Below are 13,092 nucleotides of genomic sequence, written 5' to 3'. Positions count from 1 at the left end.
TGGCCTCCATAGCTCTCTCTCTTGACACAGACCCCAAGAACAATACAAAATTCCGTAGCATGAGCACTTTGATTTGGACCATATATGTACCTTGCAAATGCATCGATCAAACTTACCGCAACCAGCAACGTTATGTGCACGTTCGTAGAAAGCAGCTAAGCATGCATAGGAGCACATTAGCTGTGGAGGAGATAAGGATCTGAAAGCTACACGGCTTCAAGTATGTGGGACATCATGATTCAGGCTCAAAGCTCGGAGTAACAAGGGACCTAATTTGCTTGGGGAATAATGGCTCGGATTCTACGAAAAAGGCCACAATAATGCATGTGTACCTACAAAAAGGCTTTTGTACGTGTGTGTGTGTGTGTGTGTGTGTTGCATGTGAGGCATCACTGTAGCCGCGTGCTGTTAGTACGACAGAAAACGAAGGCAAACGAATTTGTGCATAACCACTTGGTAGGATTTACGAACTGTGTCCATGGCATTGTTGTCTCAGAAGTATCACCAACCCGGAGCAGTAGATAGAACACTATCTCCCACCAGAAGCCAGAAGAAAAGGTTCCTGTTACATTGTTGGAATAACATCATTATGTAGCAAAGAGAGAATTCGTTGCCGAGTCCTTTTTATGTTAGATGAGAAGGAGAAGGAGCTAGGAAGGCTCGTCCCGTGCAATTAGAGAAGAGAGAGAGAGAGAAAGTGAGAGAGTGAGAGAGCGAGAGAGAGAGAGAGAGAGATATATGAGACGGGAAGAGAAGAGAGAGAGGGAGAGAAAAGATCTACCGTCGTGCCTCACATAAAAGGGGAGAGCTCTCCTACCAAAGACTGCTCAAAGTTGGAGAGAGAGAAGGGTATAAGAATAAGAAGAACAGCGAATCAACATAGAGAAGAGGGAATGGGGCATCACTCCTGTTGCAACCAACAGAAGGTGAGGAGAGGGCTATGGTCTCCTGAGGAAGACGAGAAGCTCATCAGATATATCACAGCCCATGGCTATTGCTGCTGGAGTGAGGTCCCCATGAAAGCAGGTCTTGTTTCTATTCTCTCTCTCTCTCTCTCTCTCTAAAGTATGTCTGTGCTTGTCATTTGAGATTCTTATGCTTGGATCGTTGTACAGGGCTTCAAAGGTGTGGCAAGAGTTGCCGCTTAAGATGGATCAATTACTTGAGACCCGGCATAAGGCGAGGAAGGATAACGCCGGAGGAGGAGAAGTTAATCATCAGCCTCCACGGGATTGTTGGGAACAGGTTCTCATCTGCCCACGTTCCGAAATCATCATCCGCATTAAGCTTCTTGAATGCTTGCACTGCCATCACTTTTATCACGAATATGATTACATTTTCTGGTCTCACTTCGTCTTCTCGCTGGCAAATCTACCGCAGATGGGCTCACATAGCAAGCCATTTGCCTGGTCGAACAGACAACGAGATCAAGAACTACTGGAACTCTTGGATCAAGAAGAAGATCCGCAAGCCTACGACACCCCGGCCTACCGCGTCCCCGAGAGTTGAGCTGGTCCACCCATCTCTCAACTCCATGAATCAACTCGATTCTACTGATCTCCATCGAGATTTAACGTCCAAGTCATCGCCGGATCCCATATTTCCTTCTCCTTGGCCTCTTTTCATGTTTGACGATGGAGGCGTCAGTGGCAGACACTCAGCCAGCAGCTGCACGAGGGAGGAACCTCTTCAGGAAGCGACATGTTCCGACATGTACAACGTCCCTAACCACAAGCAAGACGAAGCAGATATGCCTTCCCTCTTCGACTTGGTGAACTGCAGCATGACCTACAACAATTTGCCGCCTTTGGTTGACGACATGGAGAACACTGTCACTGAGGAGGAGGCACAGCCGTGTTGTCTGGGAGACAATGGGGAGGTAAGCGGGGAATGCTTTGAGAAGAAAGGGCTGGGTGAGTGGCTGGTGCCACAGCAATACTCTTGCTTGCTTTCTTGGGACGATGTCCAGAGTCCCATTGGAGATGAAGCTATCATCACAACTTCCTCTAGTATGGCCACCATGGATACAACGTTCCCTTTCCCATGGCAATAAACACACGTCACACACACGAGGGAACATTTTGTGGTTTGGAATTGGATGATCCTTTGATTTGTTTTGTTTGCTTGACATTGTGGATAACAGTAATAACGAGCGATGATCACGCAATATGGAGAACATTTGGAAGGAAGGAATGGAAGAAATGAAACGGGGTGGTGACCTCAATTCTCGGGTGTTGTGGTTGTGAGATTGCGATGCTAACTTCTCACCTTCGTGTACTTCTTTCCTGATGGAGCGATGGCGTCGTGTCGACTGCAGGCGTGAACAGAAGAAGCATTTTGTCGACTGCCGGCCACCTCATACTGCATCCATAAATCCATATATTCTTTCCCGCGTTACAAGTGACGCAACAGATATCCCTTTTGGCCTTCCGCCAGCTTTGCTCTGTTTCGACTGTCCTCGTGGATGCCCAACCTTATGTTCTTCGACGATGCCTCCTTTGTTCTCTGCAATTTCATCAAACATCTTTGACAATTGACATCGCATGCATCCATTATTTTACAGAAATCACACACATATCCGCATACGATTTTGTTAAGCATAAGTAGAGCCCCGTACTTGTCGATTATTCTATCTAATGTTTGAGAGAGAGGATCGATACATGCAATTCTGAAATGCTTCTGCATCACTTGTGAATACACCAAGTGCAATCGACGGATTGCGATCAACAAGAGCTTGATCCTGTTAATATATGTTAATACAGATCATCCATCCATTTTGGACTCCTCTCCTTCATCCACAACGATCCTCCTCCAAAACGGATGCTCCCTCCACACTTTGCCCATCTGCTCCATGGGTATGTTCCTGGTCTCTGGCAACAGCATGTGTATGAACATGGTCATGATGACCAGCCATCCCGCAAAGAAGAAGAAGATCCCGGACTTCATGTGGCACAGCATGGCCAGGAAGGTCTGAGCTATGATGAAGGTGAAGATGAAACTGACGGCCACTGTAATGCTCTGCCCTGCAGACCGTATCTCCAGTGGGAAGATCTCACTGGGGACCAACCAGCCCAGCGGCCCCCATGACCACCCAAAACCCGCGACGTACACACATATCAACAGCAGGACGAGGTAGGCGTATCCTCTGCTCACCCCACCGTGGTCGCCGAGCTGGGTCGCCAGTATTCCCGCAATTATCACCTGCGAAATCAACATTTGGATCCCCCCGATCAGGAACAGTCGACGCCGGCCGAGTCTGTCCACCACGATCATCGATATGAGCGTGGAGGAGATGCCGACCGCTCCCCCGACGACGGCCGAGATCAAGGACGCGTTCTGGCCCAGGCCGATGGTCCGGAACAGCACCGGCTGGTAGAACGCGATGGCGTTGATGCCGGTCACCTGTTGGAAGAAGGGGATGGCGATGGCCATCACCAGCTGGGGACGGTAATTTCGTCGAACGATGGTTCGGAGCGGCCGGCGAACGATCCGGGACGCGTTGCTGGCCGCGACGAGATCCTCCAACTCCTGGTCGACGTCGGTGGTGCCTCGAATCTTTTGGAGCAGCTGCTTGGCGTCGTGGACGTCGCCGCCCTGTTGAATGAGGCTGTTCGGAGTCTCGGGAAGGAAGAAGGTTCCGAGTGTCAGCAACAAAGCTGGAACTGCTGCTAAAGCCAGGGAGACTCGCCAGCCCCACCCGCCCTTAATGTTCGCGGTGCCATAGTTGATGATGTTCGCAATGAGAGCTCCGATTCCAATGCTGAACTGGAAGCCATTGTTGAACGCCCCTCGATACTGAGGCGGAGCCATCTCCGAGAGGTACAACGGAACGGACTGCATCATGATCAACAAGTCAGATACCGCCAGCGCAGTGTTCGACGCTGTAACACAAAAGACACACGCGCGCTCTCTCTCTCTCTCTCTCTCTCTCTCTCTCTTCGTTGCAACCTGTAGACCTTATGTTTCTACGAAATGAAGTCATTCATCGACTTGACTTTTCCGTTTACTGTCATCACGACGGAACACGTATACGACGATGCGTCCTATAGATGGTGTGATGTCGCTGTTTGACGTATATTTAATCGAAGCCAAACACCTTTTTTGCAATCTTGCAAGCCGCCATTTGGGACCGCTTCAAGCAAATCATTGAAGCGCCGCCAACAGATACTTATCTTTAGGGTACGCTTTGAGTGGACCTCCTTTCAGATCAAACATGGCGCTTCAGAGAACAAAAGGTTTGGAATTCTTACCTGGTTGGCTAATCCGACGCCTATACCCAGCAAGACGCGGCCGAAGATGACCATGTAGATGTCAGCCGCAGCTCCACCGAGCGCGGCCCCGGCCATGAAAGCGAAACCCCCCGCCAGCATCGTCCGCCTGCGGCCGAACCGCCGCGTCACCCACGAGGCGATGAAGGTGGCGAAGAGCCCGGCGACGTACAGCGACGACGTGAAGGTCGTCAGCAACTGGCTGTTGAACTTGCAGTAGTTGCTTACGGCGGAGTCCCCTCTCATCTTGGCGTACACGTCCGGGAAGAACTTCTCCAGAAACGACTCCATGGAGGTCACTCCACCTACAAGTAGAACCGAGTTGAACGAAGAGAAGCTCACCCGTGGCTGGCCGACGAAGGGATTACTTACCTGAGATCCCGATGTCGTACCCGAAGATGACGCCTCCCATGCCAGCCATGACGCAGGAGATGACCACAAAGGTTGTGACCCTGCCATTGTAGGTGGCTGCCGCTCCGGTAGCAGCCGAGATATGGACGGCCATGGGGGTGGATGGGAGGAGGGGAGGCGTCGCGATAAAGGACTGTATTTTATAGATCTTCGCAGCGTCGAAGAACACTTACAGAACGGAACAAAGAAGAATAGCAGTCGTGATTGACTTTTTGGGTCTCCCTTTTTCTACCTTCTATCCACTCTCATAAAAAGGAAGTAATCTTTTATTGATTGGGCCATGAAAAGAAAACAATTGAAAGAATCCTTGATTACCTTAATTTATATGAAAATATTGCTTACCAATTGAATCATTGATATGATTTCCTCCATTATTTCTATCAGAATTTACTCTTTTGATTTTCCATCATGTTTGAAAAAAAAAATCATGATTCAATAAATTATCATGTAAACATTATATTGCTATACCAGGATTCAATAATTTATACTATAATTAGAAATTATAATAGAATAATCAATACTTGCCGAATTAAAAATTCTGTAGATTTTGCAATATAGGAATGCAAGAATAAAACTTGGATAAATATTCATCGTATTCTATAATCATAAACAATTTAATCATAGGATATTGTTAATAATTTTGACAATTCAGATCCATAAGAAATTTCATGATCAAAACATAAATAAGTGACATTATCCTTATACAATCTAGAGAGTTATATATCATCATATAACCATCAAAACTCTATATCATATCACAGTCAATACCAATACCAATTTATTTACATAATTACAATATCATCATATTATTACCAAAATAAATAATATTTCATATTAATATTATACAAGTCTAAAATAGGAGACATTTTTAAATAATATTATTTCTCTCAAGCCTACGCTACTCTGCTCCTCTGACAAAACGATTTTTAAGAATAAACATTAGCAAACGATAGATAAATAATCATAGTCTTCTAGTAAACATCATAACTAACTCATATACCAGTAAAAACGACTATAAATGCTTATAGATAAATATTTTATAAATATACTTTTATAATCAATTTAGAAATATATATATATATAATATCATATCATTTTTATGATTTCTATCAAATACACATAAATGACTTATCAATATTTGATCGATAAAATAAATTTAAACTTTTTAATTGAATTGATATAGACTCAATCCATATGCAAAAAATATTATGATCTAAATCAGCTAAAAATTGTAACTTTTTAAGAAATATCTAAGTTTAGTCGCAAGATGGAAGGAGATTTGAATTGATATTCTATCATTAATTTGTATTAAAATATTTTTTAAGTCAATTATTCAAATTGAACAAATGAATATGTCGATTGTTCTATTATTATATGATTTGGGTACTAAAATATTTCGAATTAATGGGTTCCAACTCAACAGATGAATGGATCTTTAATCATCATGATTACATACGTTGGATAAATGAAATATATGGGCCAAAATTTTGAGTTGGCTAACATTGGCTCGGGTCCAGACCGTTCGGCCGAGACATTATTATTTTCTTAGGCATAAATGCATCCCTCCAAACAGAAAAACTTTTGTATTTGGTTTGTTTACCCCAAAATTATACTTGTCACTATTATTTAATCTCTACTAAACATCATAAACAAATTAATTGTTGGTTAAGACTATAATTTCCAGTAATATCTTTTAGAAACTCTCTACGAATAGTGCAAATATATTTAGATAATTTATATTTTAATTTCAGTCATAATTAGAAATGATATTCTGGAGATCTTAGATATATGCCAACGATATTGGCACATTTGGAGGATCCAAATAGAATATATATATATATATATATATATAATTAATATTTATAATTTATATGTTTCTTGTAAAATGATGAGTACAAGATTCAATCACAGAACATATATAATTGCTGACGTATGGAGCTGTGCAAATTATATGCTCTAAACTACCATTCTCATGTTCGTTTTCTTACAAAAATAAAATAAAAATTGTTGACCATATTATCACTGCAATAAACAACAGCAAAAAAAAAAACACACACTTAAGTCGAAGCTTGTGTCAACTCCCAGTCTCCAAAGACATTCAAATCTCATGGACCGTTGATTGGCTTCTTAAATAAGCCTGGCTGTGAAATGGACTACCCATCTCTGTGGTCATGATATAGACTAACATATCTTGCATTAATTTCCGAAGGCATATATACGCACATCAATAACACCGAAGTATTAATGTTGTAGGTGAACTCTACAAGATCTAACAACGTTGATGCTTCTTTGACCGATAGATGGAGCAGCAATTAAAAGGCAGCAGCAAGCTTTCCGAAGGAGAGAGAGAGAGAGAGAGAGAGAGAGAGAGAGGTGTGCGTGGACTATTTTTTGGAGTTGGAGGAGGAATGAGAAGAGGCATGGAGATGGAGAGCGAGGACGTGGAGGAAGAGTTGGAGGAGATGAGCGGTGGGCTGGACACGCCCCGTGGAGCTGCTCCGGAGACGGAGGAAGGCGGCGGCGGGGAAGCGGAGCAGAGGAGCGTCTATTACGACGAGGACCAAGGTTTGTATAGCCTCGCCGTCTCTCTTCGCGTCTTTATTCCGTTTTCTATTTTTGGTTCTCGAAACCAAGAAAATTGGGCAATTATGAAATGACGATGATGCCCTGGCGCAGTGAGTATAGAATGCCAAGACAGAAAGCATCGATTTCCTCGAAACCCTCTTCTGTTGTTATTTGTCGCTCGCTCGTTCCCGTTCTTGGTCCTCTCCTTGTCCTCATTCTTCCCTGGGAATGGGAATGGTGAGATTCGAGCGATCATGGGGTTTTCTTCTCTCTTGCTTCTGCATGCAGTCTATCATCTTGCTTTTATCACCTAGATCGGATTTCTTGTTGTGATGGGAGAACGCCACTGGATCTTGGCGGTAGGTTAGTTTCTTGATCTTTGAGACATGACTCTACATGGAAGAATGGCTTGTATATTGTTGTTGCTTCTCTCTTCTTGAACCCTCTGATTTTGATTCTGGCGGCAGGGTTTAACGAGTGTTTTTGGTCCTTTAGATCTCCATGCAAGAGTGGTTTGTGTATGGGTATCATTCCATCATGTCAACCAGATATCGTCTTGCTTCTCTCTTCTTGAATCTTTTGTCCTTGATGCTGCGGCGTCGGATTCATGTTGACGCGTCAGGGATTCGGCAGTCTTCCATTTCAATGTTCGGATGTCAGTCGTCACATCGTGAATCTCTTCGTCAGAAATCCTTTTCGGAATGGTTCTGTGATCAGTATCCGGGGAAGGGCGAGTTGGTTCCCTTGGATCCCTAATGATCTCTGTTTCTTTGTTTCCTCATCTGATGAGATCCTCTGACGCACACGAGCCGATGAATGCAATTTTTTTATAGAGAGGTTTGCTAGATTGCGATCTGATCCCGAAGAGGAGATATGAATATTTATTATAAATCTTGCCATCTTATTTAACTTCTTTTGCTTTATCTTAATGGTCTTTACATTAATTGTGTGATAATTGTTCTCAGCCATTGATGTGACTATTAGGTTATTTTCTTGTGCATCCGACATGACTAATAGGAAGTTGCTTTGCTTGATAATCTCTTATGGAGATATATGCATTCTACTATCTACAATTAGTGTCTAATTAACCACCAATCAGTTATGCCATGGTTTTTCAAGTATGTATATTTCTTTTATACAACTTCATTCACATTTTAGCATGCAGTTTATAAATGCATCTGAGCTCTACTTTGAACAAATTAAAGTACGGAATTTCTTAGTTCAGACATTACCAACTATTTCATTATGGCATTAGGTTCTTTGCCTTTGTTTTGTCGTGTCTAGTCTAACAATATCATTATGGCATTAGGTTCTTTGCCTTTGTTTTGTCGTGTCTAGTCTAACAATATCAATCGGGTGGTTTGTGCAAAAAGTCCTGATTGCACAATCAACTAACCTCTTTAAGATGTTGAAATTAGATATCCTTCAATAAAATCAAGGTACTGAAATTAAATAAAATTGAGATTGAATGACTTGGTGTTGAATTTGTTGTTCACGGTACCATATAATCAAGATTTTCAATTTCGAATGATATCGTCGGCAGTACACGGACCGCTCGCTACCGGGCGGTACCATCGATTGAGGTTGTTTCCGCCCCGTCACCATGCTAAATCGATCGGTGACAGTTGATTTTGATTGTCGTTGCCCGCTACGGGGCGGTATTAGCCGAGGGAGAAGGAAGAAGAGGGAGAAGAAACGGGAGAACTTGGAGATTCGGGGTCGCTCTCCCTCAACGATCCCGATCCGTCGCTGCCCTCTCTTGTCGGACGTCGTAGATGAGATGTCGTCTACTTCTCGTCTGAGGTGACGAGGCCTCGGCATCGTCCGCGACTTCTCATCCGCGGGGGGAGAAGAAGCCTCGGCAACGACGTCACCGAGGCTTCGCTGGGAGAAGAAACGAGACGACGTGGCCCTTATTATTATTATTATTATTATTATTATATATATATATATATATATATATATATATATATATATACACACACACACACACGCCAGAGCGTACTGCTCAGTATACTCGTACCATACCGTATCAAGCTGATCTTTATACTCCGGTATGATACGAAATTGCAAACCTTACATATAATATCATTGTAGAGAACCTTATTTGCAAAGAATAAGATGTTCGTAAGTTATGGGAGTCAGAAGAAATTATTTAGAATTTTGCTTTCATTAAAAAAAAATGCATAATTGTATGTAGTATTGTGATCAATTTTACAAACAACCACTAGGCTTAAAATATAAGAAATAGAGTGTGAAACCAGTGATTTAAAAAGCGCTAGACGCCAAGGTCCAAAAACGCCCGAGGCGTTAGGCGCTCGCCCGAGCGAAGCGAGGCACTAAAATATAAAAATATATAATATAATTAATAAATATAATTATTTAAAATTTTAAATAAAAATATGCTATTAAATTAAGAAAATCACAATGTCACATTAACAAAAAGTTTCAAAATTCAAAACAATAAAATTTTACATCAAAGTCATTCATCATAATCAATATTATCGTCATTTTCACACAAATCATCTTCATTGAATTCGTCTTCTTCCTCTTGTCCTTCGACTCTTTCCTCTTCATCAAGATATGTTTCATTCTCTATGTCTTCAACAATGGCAGGAGCCGAGCTTGATGCTTTTGCACTCATTTTTCTCTTTGTCATATGTCTTATATATGTTTGTAATTCTTCAGCACCTGAAGCTCTTGTCACATCTCCCCATGTCAATTTATCATCTTCAAATACAAGCTCGTCTTCGGCATCTTACAAGTTAGTACCCATTTCTCCTACTAACCACTCATTTGAATCATCAATATCTTGTAATGAGATTGAATCAAATCTATTTTGTAAATCATAACGAGCTTTCAAAGCTTGATTATACTTTATGTAAACAAGATCGTGCAATCGTTGATGTTCCAATCGATTTCTTCTCTTCGAGTGAATCTGTCATGTCATATAATTTAAAAATATATTAATACATCTATCTAAATAAATAAATAAATTAAAACAAAAATATTTAGTGATCCTTATATGCTCAAAGACACTCTAGTTTCGCTCACAACCCGAAGCGCTACATGTCAAACTAAGTACTTTGATAGCAAATTGCTGTAAGTTCGGGGTGGAATTTCCAAATAGGCTCCATCATTCAACTGCAAAATATATGTTATTATTAGCAATAACATAGTAACATAATATATATGAAATTAATTATATCAAATTATTAATACCTGGAGACGTAGTTGTCCTGGATCGAACGACAATTGAAATTCCAAAAAGACCTTCGGCATTTTATATAAAGATAATTCATGAATAATCTTATCTTGAACCTCAAGGCTGGGAACTAATCTTGCAACGCACTGATATAACCCATCCAAAACTTCTGCATCAAACCTAACAGATTTAATCTTATAAAAGAATTCAGGATTCAAATAATATCCTGCTGCATGTAAGGGACGATGAAGTTGACAATTCCATCTTTCGCCAATGAATGTAAAAATTTTCTTAGATTTTTCTTTATTTTCATTAAAAGATCTTTTAATCGTCTCTTTTGTTCTATCCATAGCCTCATAAATATATCCCATTGCAAGCTTATTTTCATTATCCATCAACCGAAAGACTTGAACAAGAGGGCCCATTACCTTTAATATATAAACTACATGATTCCAAAAGGATGACATTAAGATGATATCAACAGCCCTCTTGCCTTTTGCTTCTTTTGCCCATTTGCTTGTCACTCATTTCTTAGAGGTAAACATGTTTCTCAGATTATGTTTTTGACGATGCATGCTCTATAATGTCAAGAATGAAGTAGCAAATCGGGTGATACCATATCTCACTAATTCTTTATTCCCTATAAATTCTCTCATCATATTCAAAGCCCCAATATGATTATAAAGAAATCCAACAATAAAAATTGCCCTTTCTAAGGTTTTCTTGATGTCTAAGATCTTTCTAATATCCTCCAACATTAAATCAATACAATGTGCTGCACATGAAGTCCAATACAAGTGTTGTCTTTTTGTTTCAAGTAATTTACCTGAGACAAAGGATAACAAAAATGATAAGACTTAAGAGTTTAACACATTTAATTGAAGATAAAATAATTAACAAATTCAAAAGATGAATATTACCAACTAATACATAGTTGCTTCCATTGTCGGTTATGATTTGAACGACATTTTGTTCTCCAATTTCTTTCACGAAGTTGTCAAGTAAATCATATATCTTGTCTCCAGATTTTACAAAAGATGAAGCATCTATTGACTTCACAAACATAGTCCCTAAAGCAAGGTTCGTCGTACCGTACTGTACCGGCGTTTCGAGCCGCGCTCGGTATGGTACGGTACGGGTGTACCGACCGGTATACCGAGGTGTACCGAGCGGTACACCCGATTTCACCGATTTAACCCTCCGAAAATACCTGAAAATAAAAAAAAAAGTTAGGATAGGGTTTTCAAGTTACAAATAAATATAGTAATAGTATAAGTTTAGCAAAATCAATGTAAATTAGGTAAGAATAGCATTACATATCTTTTTCGGGCTTTGAGGTAGTCTTGTTCGAGGTTCGTATTTCTGCTCGTTATAGATTGAAATATCTACAGAAAAATCAGTTGAATTATTAGACTATTTTGTTACAATATAAACTCTAAAATTCAAATGAATTAAATAATCATATATCTAGATATATCTGATTGTTAATTCTACCACCAAAACGAACGACGGGCCTCCACGGGTGGTGGATCAGGGTCCTCGATCCGATACATATCAATATGATACGTTTGTTGGACCCAATCATGAAATTGATCCCATGACATAGGGTATTGATACACCGTATGCCATTGATGCATCAATGTGGTGCTGATCGTAGATTGATCGTCATGAATCATATTTGTCCGAGGCAGCTCTTGAGGCATATATTGATGTTGTTCTGTATCATGCTGTTGCTCAGAGAAGGATGACCAACTATCACCATACTGTTGTTGCCCATATGATTCTCCATTATACGATTGCTGTGAATACGATGAGTCTCTTTCTGTGTCTATATCATGTATGCTCTGTCGTATTTGTTCATATTCATCCACTACCTTCCCCTTCCCCTTCCGCGCATAAACTTGACCAGTACCTTGTCGAGTTCCATGATCTGAATCTTGAGTGGCATGTGTAAAATATTGCTCCTCAATCCATTCACCACCCTCAAGTTGTGTAGACGAGACCAACGACTGCCCGGCATCACCGCCATCATCTGTCGAGGCACTGTTGTCCGTGTTGCTGTCATGTCTCTGGACCGAGCGAGAAAAAGAATGTGATTGTGAAGGTGTCTTGTCGCCCGACTCGATTCTTTCCAACGATGCAACTGATGCTACTGCCTTCCCCTTTGCCTTTGCACGTTGGGCGGACGAGTGTGACCGTTGGGTATCGGTAGTTCCTCGAGCAGTTTGACTCCTACCATGTTGTAATCGAGGGGGATTTTCTACCTGTTGGGGTTGTTCTTCTTCTTCTTCTATTGCCTCGGTGATAAAACGTGAAGGACACTGAGGATCTCCCGCCTCATCAAGTAGAGGATCCTCTTGGTTCTCTGCTGCTTCAACCCAATCTAACATTGGCTCTGAATCTTCGTTGTAGAATTGGAGGTCAATGGGATCAATATCTGGTTCCTTTGGCTCCTTATCCAACTCAGCACATCGTAATTTTAGCCGCATGTTATAATGGACATATACTAGTTTCTCTAACCGTCTGTAGGAGAGTCTGTTGCGGACCTTCGTATGAATCAATGCAAACATTGACTAATTACGTTCGCAACCACTAGATGTTGTTGTCTGTGAAAGTACACGAACGACAACCTTCCTTAAATGT

The 13,092-nt window shown here is 41.3% G+C and overlaps 3 protein-coding genes across 14 annotated transcripts in view; 2 read left to right on the top strand and 1 right to left on the bottom strand.

Annotated features, from left to right (window-relative positions):
* Positions 1 to 619: 619 nt before the first annotated feature.
* On the top strand, positions 620 to 2,249 carry LOC135677414 (transcription factor MYB14-like). Of its 2 annotated transcripts, XM_065189753.1 has the most exons (3): positions 623 to 1,026; positions 1,116 to 1,245; positions 1,381 to 2,249. In XM_065189753.1, the coding sequence occupies exons 1-3, from the start codon at positions 894 to 896 to the stop codon at positions 2,051 to 2,053; spliced, it is 936 nt and encodes a 311-aa protein (XP_065045825.1). In that variant the 5' UTR covers positions 623 to 893; the 3' UTR covers positions 2,054 to 2,249. The 2 variants fall into 2 exon arrangements, with proteins under 2 accessions (XP_065045823.1, XP_065045825.1); XM_065189751.1 differs by having other exon boundaries at positions 620 to 1,026; positions 1,116 to 2,249.
* A 408-nt stretch (positions 2,250 to 2,657) lies between these two features.
* On the bottom strand, positions 2,658 to 4,880 carry LOC135677413 (hexose carrier protein HEX6-like). Of its 2 annotated transcripts, XM_065189750.1 has the most exons (3): positions 4,641 to 4,880; positions 4,251 to 4,573; positions 2,658 to 3,834 (listed from the first exon to the last, which is right to left on the bottom strand). In XM_065189750.1, exons 1-3 carry the CDS (start codon positions 4,771 to 4,773, stop codon positions 2,764 to 2,766), a joined length of 1,527 nt encoding a protein of 508 aa, XP_065045822.1. In that variant the 5' UTR covers positions 4,774 to 4,880; the 3' UTR covers positions 2,658 to 2,763. The 2 variants fall into 2 exon arrangements, with proteins under 2 accessions (XP_065045822.1, XP_065045821.1); XM_065189749.1 differs by having other exon boundaries at positions 4,251 to 4,862.
* Positions 4,881 to 7,059: 2,179 nt separating this feature from the next.
* LOC108953108 (uncharacterized) overlaps positions 7,060 to 13,092 on the top strand; it is a 30,641-nt gene continuing 24,608 nt past the window's right edge. For 5 of the 10 annotated variants that reach the window (XR_010514686.1, XR_010514685.1, XR_010514687.1 and 2 more), the window contains exon 1: positions 7,060 to 7,244. Coding sequence is in view for 2 of the 10 variants with exons in the window: in XM_065189742.1 (XP_065045814.1) it covers positions 7,088 to 7,244 (157 nt within the window). In the remaining 8 variants the exon portion in view is untranslated. Of the gene's footprint in view, positions 7,245 to 7,415; positions 7,608 to 7,711; positions 8,082 to 13,092 lie in introns of those variants that run through there. The other 5 variants (XR_010514690.1, XR_010514692.1, XR_010514689.1 and 2 more) reach the window with 5 other exon arrangements.

This window comes from Musa acuminata, chromosome BXJ1-6 (genome assembly GCF_036884655.1).
Source record: "Musa acuminata AAA Group cultivar baxijiao chromosome BXJ1-6, Cavendish_Baxijiao_AAA, whole genome shotgun sequence".
NCBI lineage: Eukaryota > Viridiplantae > Streptophyta > Magnoliopsida > Zingiberales > Musaceae > Musa > Musa acuminata.
This window is presented reverse-complemented; position numbering and strand designations above follow the sequence as displayed.